The sequence below is a fragment of the Solanum tuberosum genome, unplaced genomic scaffold (assembly GCF_000226075.1).
Source record: "Solanum tuberosum cultivar DM 1-3 516 R44 unplaced genomic scaffold, SolTub_3.0 scf00265, whole genome shotgun sequence".
NCBI classification, from domain to species: domain Eukaryota; kingdom Viridiplantae; phylum Streptophyta; class Magnoliopsida; order Solanales; family Solanaceae; genus Solanum; species Solanum tuberosum.
The window spans coordinates 402071-411382 of record NW_006239189.1 but is presented as its reverse complement, the minus strand read 5'-3'; the positions used below and the strand labels follow the sequence as shown (position 1 = coordinate 411382).

The 9312-nt window shown below is 36.3% G+C and overlaps 3 protein-coding genes across 6 annotated transcripts; 1 reads left to right on the top strand and 2 right to left on the bottom strand.

Annotated features, from left to right (window-relative positions):
* The first annotated feature begins 851 nt into the window (after positions 1–851).
* LOC102580543 (transcription repressor OFP5) lies at positions 852–2279 on the top strand. The gene has a single exon (XM_015313780.1). The coding sequence runs from the start codon at positions 900–902 to the stop codon at positions 2130–2132; it is 1233 nt and encodes a 410-aa protein (XP_015169266.1). The 5' UTR covers positions 852–899; the 3' UTR covers positions 2133–2279.
* Positions 2270–4735, bottom strand: LOC102593610 (pentatricopeptide repeat-containing protein At4g18840). The gene is made up of 2 exons (XM_006358029.2): positions 4647–4735; positions 2270–4185 (listed from the first exon to the last, which is right to left on the bottom strand). The coding sequence occupies exon 2, from the start codon at positions 4138–4140 to the stop codon at positions 2530–2532; it is 1611 nt and encodes a 536-aa protein (XP_006358091.1). The 5' UTR covers positions 4141–4185; positions 4647–4735; the 3' UTR covers positions 2270–2529.
* Positions 4617–8983, bottom strand: LOC102593932 (heat stress transcription factor A-4a). 4 transcript variants are annotated; one of them, XM_006358031.2, is made up of 4 exons: positions 8697–8983; positions 7648–8572; positions 6528–7542; positions 4617–4759 (listed from the first exon to the last, which is right to left on the bottom strand). In XM_006358031.2, exons 2-3 carry the CDS (start codon positions 7861–7863, stop codon positions 6532–6534), a joined length of 1227 nt encoding a protein of 408 aa, XP_006358093.1. In that variant the 5' UTR covers positions 7864–8572; positions 8697–8983; the 3' UTR covers positions 4617–4759; positions 6528–6531. The 4 variants fall into 4 exon arrangements, with proteins under 4 accessions (XP_006358093.1, XP_015169267.1, XP_006358092.1 ...); XM_015313781.1 differs by lacking the exon at positions 4617–4759 and having other exon boundaries at positions 6326–7542; XM_006358030.2 differs by lacking the exon at positions 4617–4759 and having other exon boundaries at positions 6326–7542; positions 7648–8561.
* Positions 8984–9312: the final 329 nt, after the last annotated feature.

Sequence of the window (9312 nt, the reverse complement as noted above, 5' to 3'; positions counted from 1 at the left end):
TTTTTTTTTTAGTTAAAACCAAACCAACCCAAATATAGTCGGGTTTTTTTTTCAAAACCAAACCACTAGTCAAGTTTTTTTTCCGAATTGACTCAATTTGTGGTTTGATTCGATTTTCGGTTCGATTTTATACACCCCTAACACTAACTATGTAAAGATCTCTAATATTAGCCAAAGTCAAGGTGAAGTTACTAAAGACAAAGCTAAAAGCAAAAGAAGGAACCCAATCTAAAAAACAAAAGACAAAGCTAAATCATGTTTTAAGGTAAAACTAAAGTAGAAACTTTTGGGCCCTACTATGTGTCCCTACCTCCTTCATCAAACTAGTACTATAACTTTTTTACTCAATTTTAAATACTACAATTTTGAAATGCTTGTGATATCTCTAAAAACAACTTACTAATCCTGATTCGATCTAGGTATTCAATCTCATCATTTAAGGTGTAATCCCAATAGAAAGATGATTTACTATTAAGTTAATAGGTGCAAGTCTTGTGTGACAAGTTAAAATGCTCGGATAGTGTGAAAAATTTAAACACCGCAAGTAAAATTGAAACAAAAAAAAGGTAGAAAATAAAAGGACAAAAGTAAAGTAGTTGCATGACTTTAGGTGAAGAGACCAAGTGAATTTGGTCCCTTGAAAATAGAACAGCAATTCTGCAAAACTTAGAAAGTGGGAAGAAGTGGGTAAGTGGTCACAAGATTTTTTAAATGGCGGGCCTTTCTTTTGAACTAAATAGTAAATAAAAGGAACCTAAAAAAGTGGACAACTTCCTCCAACATGAATCCCACTTACCTATTTAACAGCCTAACTGCCCCATAACTGCTTCTTATTTCACTTCTTTCTTTATTTTTACCTTCCAAGAAACACAATTCTCTACTAGCAAAATTGTTCCAAGATGAAGTGGGGTAAAAAGAAACCTTCATCTTCATTGATAACTCATGTTTTTCCTGTTTCTTGGCTGTCAAAATTCAAGCAAAAGAAGGATGGTAGGAGTGAGGATCAAGAAGGAGCAAAGATGAAGCACAAAGGGAAGGTGGATTTGACTTCGTATACCTCGCGGACGAATGTTTGTTTGAAAGAAGGAAGATTTTATGATGATGATCCTTATTGGAGGATTTCTTTTAGTGAAGACAGATTTGAAGCTCATCCTCAGAATCCACTCTGGTGTGGTTCTTATGATGAATGTGATCAAGATTCAGCTTCGAATTCGAAGAGTAGTTTGGGAGAAGAGAATCACAAGTTTAATGATATGGTTTCTAGAAAGATAAGTGAAAAGCCTAAGAAGATGTGGAATTCTAAGAATGAAGCAGAATTCAGCAACAGAAAGAGGAATTCTGTCAAAGATGAGAAGTTGAGGAAGCTTAGTAGAAAAGCATTGGAGGAGAGAATAGCGGAAAATGCTAGAGAAGAAATAGCAGCAGAAGTAATAGAGAAAGATATATTTGAAATAGAGCCCGAGAATGAGAAGGTAATGAAAAGGGGGAAGGAGAAACCAACAGCCTATAATTCAAGAAAGACGCGGAGTTTGTCTTACACGGATTCCAGTCTGAATTCGATGGAGGAAAGCTACATGACGTTTAAATCTCTGAATCTAGAGGAAGAAGCTGATGCATTGTCTGAAGAAGAATTTGAATCAGAATGCCTTGAGATGAAAGACATGAAGATCAAAGAAATGTCAGAGAAAAGTGGTTGTCAGCAGAGAAAATCAGTGTACATAAACCAGAAGAGAAGAAGAAAACATGGTATTAAAGTCAGAGCATATTCACCACGAACAGCCAAGATGGAATGCAGAATCAAAGCTCTTGAAGACATGAAGAAAGCAAGGATGAAGACGAGACATGAGACAAAGGAGAGTTTCAGAGGAGACAGGACAGTTTTCGATAGCTATGCTATTATGAAGAGTTCATTTGACCCGTTCAGCGATTTCAGAGACTCGATGATTGAGATGATCACACAGAGAGGGATAAAAAGCTCAGAGGAGCTTGAAGAGTTATTGGCTTGTTATCTAACACTCAACTGTGATGAATACCATGATATCATTATCAAAGTCTTTCGACAGGTATGGTTTGAGCTGAACCAGGTCAATATTGGAGCAGAATTAGAGAAATGCTGTTGTTCTGATGAGTAATAATTGCTTAGTTTGAATTTATTAATCCAAATGTAGATAACTTGTAGGTACTACCCTCTGTTAAGAGTATGCTAATTGTTTTTAAATTATTATGTACTTAGATACTGAAATGAAGAAAGAAGCAATTTAAATTACAGGCATTGCTTATTGCTGCTTCTAGGATCTTGCACAAGTTTACGATAGCTGCTTGTTATAGTTTACAACAAACTGTTTGCTTCTGTTACAAAAAAAGCTATTTCTACCAATATAAGCAACAGTTTGGTTATCATAAAGAAGACAAACTCCAATTTTTACCAGATCAGATCATCTGTCAGTTGCAGGCTGTAGTAGAAGCAGCGCATATAGAGCCATTACTGATTTAGATTGATGGCCTTGTACAAGAAGTATTTTATCCTTGTTACAGTATTATCCCTTCACCAGCCAAGAACTCGTGAACAACTCCATCAACTTCAATCATACTACAACCGGGCTCTTTAGTTATCCCCTCGCTCCTCATCTTTCTCCGCACTTCCCTCACATCATCCCATCTCCCCATAGATGCAAGGACATTTGATAGTTGAACATAACCAGCACTGTCGCGAGGATCAACCTCTAAAAGTTTGGTAGCGATGCGCTCTGCCAATTCGACATCATTATGGCTTCTGGAAGCACTCAAGAGGGACTCCCAAATAGCAGGAGCTTCTTTCACAGGCAATTTGCTTACGAGTTCTTCAGCCTCCTCTAATAATCCAAACCGGCCAAGTAAATCAACCATACAACCATAATGTACAAGCGTAGGCTGAATTCTATATTCATTAATCATGAGTTCAAACATCCTGCGTCCCTCGCTTAATAAGCCCCCTTGACTGCAAGTAGACAAAACACTTACAAAAGTAACCTCATTTGGCTTGATACCATCAGCAATGAGCTCATTGAAGGTCTTTAATGCATCATCCAAATACCCATGGTTGCTGAACCCTGCAATCATTGCATTCCAAGTACTAATATCTTTTCTCAAAGTACCATTAAACACCTCTAAACCTTTCTCAATACATCCGCATTTGCAATACATATCCACAAGAGCAGTAGCAAGAAAATTGTGAACCTCAATCCCATTTCTCTCGATAAATGCATGAACCCACTTTCCCTGGCTCAGAGATCCAACACCGGCACAAGCAGACAGCACATTCACAAGTGTACAATCATCAGGCTTCACTTTAGCTCTCAGCATATCCTCAAAAAGAGTTAAAACTTCATTAAACTTATCAGCCTTAGTATAACCAGTAATCATAACATTCCAAGACACAACATCTTTCACCAACATTTCATCAAACACCTTCCTTGCTTCATCCACCAACCCAACATTCACATACCCAGAAACCATAAAATTCCAAGATTCCACATTCTTCACAGGCATTTCATCAAACAACTCACGCGCCAATTCAAACAACCCCCTTTCCGCATACACACTCAACAATGCATTCCACGCTATAACATCATCTTCAATCAACCCATCAATCATACCACGCGAAATTCCAAAACACCCACATTTCGCATACATATGAACCAAAGTGTTGTATATATACACATCTTCCTCAAGTCCAATTTTTGTCACCAACCCATGAACTTGTTCACCTTGTTTAGCATTTTCCATAGTAGCACAAGCTTTTACAATGAATGTAAAAGTGTACCTATCTGGGAAAACTTTATTTACAGAGTTTAACATTTTGAGGAAGATAATGAGTGCAAGTTGTGGAAAGGGGCTAGTGGAATAAGCACGGATGATTGTGTTGTAGATATATGAGTTGGGTTCTTCAATGTGAGTGAAAACAGAGAGTGCATATGAAAGGGTTTCAGGGGAAGATATGGGAAGAACAGTGGCTTTAGTCAAGAGGCGACTAGCAGCAAAAGGGTCACGAAAGAGACCAGTTTTGAGCATGACAGCGTGAGCTTGGTGGAGTTCGGAGATGGAATTCGCCATTTCTAAGAAGGAGGAGAGGGTTAATGGTGTTGGGGAAGTTGCTGCCATTTGAGTGTTGTGTTTTGGTACTACTTGTTAGGAGCCGCATTTGTTCTGCTTGATATAAGTAATGAATATGTGTTTAGTTACTTAAATTTTGTCGATAACTTGTCACGTAAAATATTGAAACTGAAAAACTTACAGACAATTAAATTGAAATAAAAAGAGTATATCTTTTATCTGTCTTATTGTCCAAGTTTTAACTCTCCACAAATATTTACACAATTAAAAAAAATGGTTTCGGAGGGTGGCTTCTTTCTTTTGTCTTTCCTTTTCACCAGTGGTTCCAACATCTAATATATATACTTTTTTTAAAAAAAAAGAACTTATACATATAGTTGTGACCCATGTCCATGGTTGAACCCTGTTTTTCCAAATTCCAAAATCTCAAAGATTTCTGAAATTTTCAAATTTACTCTCTGGCCTACTAAGATTTTGACTCAAATTATATTGCACAACTTCAGACATGTAGGCTTTAGTACTTGTTGTCTACACAGCCACAAGACAATACTTACTTTTAAATAGGAACACAAGACAGTGATCTCAAACAAAGAACAGTCTCTAGGAGGAGTCCCCACGTCTTCAAACTTGTGTCTTTTTGTTCTATTTTGGAGCACAAACTGTTCCACTGTGAAAAAGAAAGTGACAAGTTACTGATCAACATATCAGGCTGCCTTTAGCACCGAAGTAATCCCATATTTTCATGCTTAAAAGAAAAAGAAAGATTTTCTAATGAATATTACAGAACACTGCAATTTCGGGGAGAATTAGAGGCCTCTTAACAGAAGTGTTAAATGTAAGTGCAATCTAGTTGAAATAAAACAAGACTTTCAACTACATATCAAAGACAACATCTGCAAAGCCCTTTACTTAATAACTCGTAGATGCCTTCACACATGGACTTAGAATGCCAGGGTCAAAGAGAACAGACTCTACAAAATACTTTTAACATTTATTGGAATGAAAAGAAGAGAGGCTTTTGGCTCTCTAGCCTGCTAAACACCAACATAACATGGAGATTTACAACTTGCACCTCTTCACATAAAAAGCTTTTATGCAACACAATATACACAATCAGGGGATAAAGGACTAAAGTGGTGAAAAGAAACGGAAAAACAAGAGGAAGGTGAAAAAAGAGAAACCATATTGTTAATTGTGTCAAACAGATTGCTTGGCATCACCCAATTATATATCAAAAAAAAAAAATGGTAAACAATCCCCAGAATTCCTAGATATAGAACAAAGCAGATTTAAATGCTATGAAGTTTGAACCCTCCACCTCCTCAATACAGGAAACATCTGCTACACATATTCCCCCCTTACCTTTCCCTCTTTTCCTCTCTGGTCCTACATCAAAAGCAAGCATGTTTCTATTTGTCTTCTAAAGTTTTGTGTTGACAGCTACGGTTCTATTAAAATGATGAAAGAAGATAAGGAAGACAAATTGTATTATGTCTTTACTTCACCATATTCTTCCTTTGATTTTGCCTTGCTCTTGTTGTGCTTCAGACACAACATTCATTAGCCTTCAACCCAGAGGAAAGATAAGCTTACAGAATATGTGAGGCTTCAAGCAACATAATTTCTACACTCTGAAGTGACACTCTTACAACAATGTGTACGCATAGAAAAGTGCAGGGGATATATTAAGGAGAAGAAAGAGAAGTGTGTATTTTCCACACACCATTGTCCTTCACTATACAAATACGAATCGGTAATCCAGCCAATGTTTACGTATCTAATATAGCATTAGTTGTCTTTTCTAAACAGCATCATATATTTCCTATTTCCAGGAGAAACTGCTAGTAGAAGTTCAACAATAATTGTATAACCACGTGGATTTGAGAACAGAAACAAAACTCTTTAACATCTCTAAGCAAAATTATAGCTAAAGAGAATACAACTACCACGAAATGGCAAAACAGAAGCCTGCATTTTAGTAATTTTGTGATTTAGAGTGCATATGCATTCAATGATATAGGACAATTGGAGAATTAAGTGTAGACCAAATACTTTCAGAGTATCTTAAAATAAACTTTAGATACAAGAGACACAGCATCTTACAAGATCAACAAAAATCAGTTAAGCGCAAAAGACTGCAAACATGAGGAGATTTTAAGTCAAATAATAAAGAGAAATCATTGTATCCTAATGGAAGTACAACGAGCAAGGCTAATAAGAACAAACCAGCATAAAACAAGGAACTTATGCCAAAGAATTTTCAGAAGCTCAATTTCCCTCATATCATGCAATGCACAGCAAGAACAAAATCAATTTATACATCAACACGTATATCTAATCCCTGATTAAAAAAAAAAACTAGTACACTAGATATACAACAAGCCAGAAGGCTAACAACATGAATAAAGCATTTGTGATTATGTGATATAACCTACCAAACTAAGTTTTCTCTGCTGGAGTAAGATGCCCCATCTGTTCTGCCAGGCTATTTACACTCTTCATGTTCCACCAATATTTTCCACTGTCAACTGGTTTGCTTTCATTCTTTTTGCTGCCAATATCTTTCCTTTCCGACTGTACTTCGGGAGCATCAACTGAACCAGGATTCTCAGTTAGGAACTGTTCCCAAAATAAATCATTAACCCCTGTTGGGACATTAGTGGCCGTCTCTGCTACAGCTGCTTTGTCTTCTGGTTCAGCAACCTCAGGAGTAGTGTTTGCATTAGGCTCAGAATTCATGTCAATTCCAGAAGCCTTAGGCCCAACATCAACATTTAGTTGTGTGTAAGATATAGCAGGACTATCTGCACAACTTGTAGATTCATCCAACTCCAGTGAACAATTCTGTCGTATCCCAGCTTGATCAACATCTTGTAGCACATCCTCCCAAAAAGTCAAAGAAGATTCCAATTGATCTAACAGTTCTGTGTTCATTGTCAAAAGAGAGGACGGGTTCATATTTTCCCTACTCAAAGCCCTAGATGATATCCCTCGCATATCCTCCAGGTCACTTTCATTATAAAGGCAGCTATTTCCTGGGAACCTTCTTTTTCTGTCATTCACTTGAAGTTGTGGCATGTGACTCAAATCCATTACTGGTTTATCTAAGGTTTGAGCTAAAGCAGAGAGCATGGTCTTCTGACGATGTTCTGCATGTTGAACACGTTCAGTCAGAACCTGCATTTGCAATTCAAGTCCTTGGTGATCCTGCTTATGTCTTTGTAGGTCCAAGTGAAGTGATCCATTCTCATGCATCAGCTTTTGAATATCTTCCTTGTATCCGTGTCTTTCTGATTCAGTTAATGGAGATGACAGACCATGAAGATTCTGTGCAGAATGACTGTGAACAGGTTTACGTCTATGGATATTCTTCAAAAGGTGTGGCTGACCTCTAATGAAATTACTTTCATTTGCAAATTCCCATTTTTCAGGGTCAATTTTCCTGAATCCCTGGTGCACAAAAGAGGCCAAATGCATGTGAATACTAACAAATAAGATAAAACTGATTGAAACAAAAAATCATTTCAAAAATGTGAGGGGAACTAACTCACTTACATAAGTGTTTAGCTGTCTGATAAAGCTGGAAAAATTATTGTGCTTGAAGTATCTAGGCAACAAATCCCTTGCAAAATCTGGAGGATTCCACACAATGAAGCTTTTATTATTCGAACTCCAGGAGACAATTGCATCACAGGATGGATCATCCACCATTTCATATGTCTTTGCAAGAAAAGGAGGCAGTGCATTCGTGCTGCACGAAGCTTCATCCATGATAGGTTTAAACGAAAATCACAACCCCTAGACTAAAATTACGAAACAGAACATCTACTGAGAGCAAAACTTCTTATTATCACACTCCAGACACATAAGCACCTCTTTAAGGATCGTGATGAGCTAGATCTCCTTGCGATACAATCAAGTTGAAGCAAATCTCACCTGATCACACAAACTTCTCACAATTTCAGATCCCTATCAATACAAGCACATGCTTGTTTCCATAACCCCACACTACAGACTGCTTGCTCAATTGTGAAAACAGATTCGTATCTTATATATCCGAGTTTCCAAGAATTCAACATTCCTGAATATCTTTCTTCCTATTGTCAACTAAAAGAAACTTCAAATGTATCATTTAAAAAAAAAGGAAAAAGGGAAAAAAAGAAGCATCTTCTCAGACATTCCAGAAGGTATTCACCCCAAACCAATATATAACCCAAAAGAAACTCCTACTGTCAACCGCAATCTTGACAAGTCAATCCCAACATAAGCAGAACCTCAACCTCACAATTTCAAGAAACTCTACACCTTTTTCCACCCTGTAACCAACCAAAGCTAACACTTTCGCAATCATTTGCAGAAACCCAACATTTTCCAAAGCTCAAAAAATGCAAAAATCACATTATCCTCCAAAAAAAATTAGCCCTTTTTCCAATTTGTATCACAGAATAACAATCAAGATCAAATTTTTCCTGCATTCACACTAAACAACAGTCAAAATTGGACAAGAAAAAGAAAGAAAACAAAGAAAAGTCCATCAGATAAATTTTCCAAATCCATTACATCAAAGTCGTTATTAAAATAAAAATAAAAAGTCATGGGTGTACCAAACTTCACGCAAAAGCATCCAATTATACACCATCAGAGAGCTAAACTCAATCTGACGCCCAGAAAAAAAGTAGAAGAAAATTGTTTAGGCTGCTTCGTCTTCTTCTGAAATGAAATACTCCACTAGTTAGTTGCTACTTTGAGGATTTAGTTATGTTTCTTGGGATCCGTGAGGAATTTACAAAATCAAAAAACATTGGAATTTGTGCAAATTTTCTAGGGCTTAGTGGACATTAATCATACCAAACTAAATACTCCCTCCGTCCCATTATACGATAATGTGACTTGGCACAAAGTTTTTTTTTACACTAGTTTAGATATAAGTAATTTATTAAGAATAAAATAATTATTTTAAAATTAAATTTAACGAAATATATTCTTTTTTTAAAAAAAATGGGATGCAAGAAAACCAAAAAAAATAAAATAATGAACGAATAATTCAAAAATAAACAAATCAATAAACAATTGCTTTCGCAAAGCAGAAGAATAATTTGGTAGATATCAAAAATTAATTAAGAAGTAAAGTATGTAGATCACACTGAAAAAAAAATCTATACGTACTGTGGCAATAATTATTGTATTTTATTTAATTTAGCTTAAAAGAGTATTAATGTA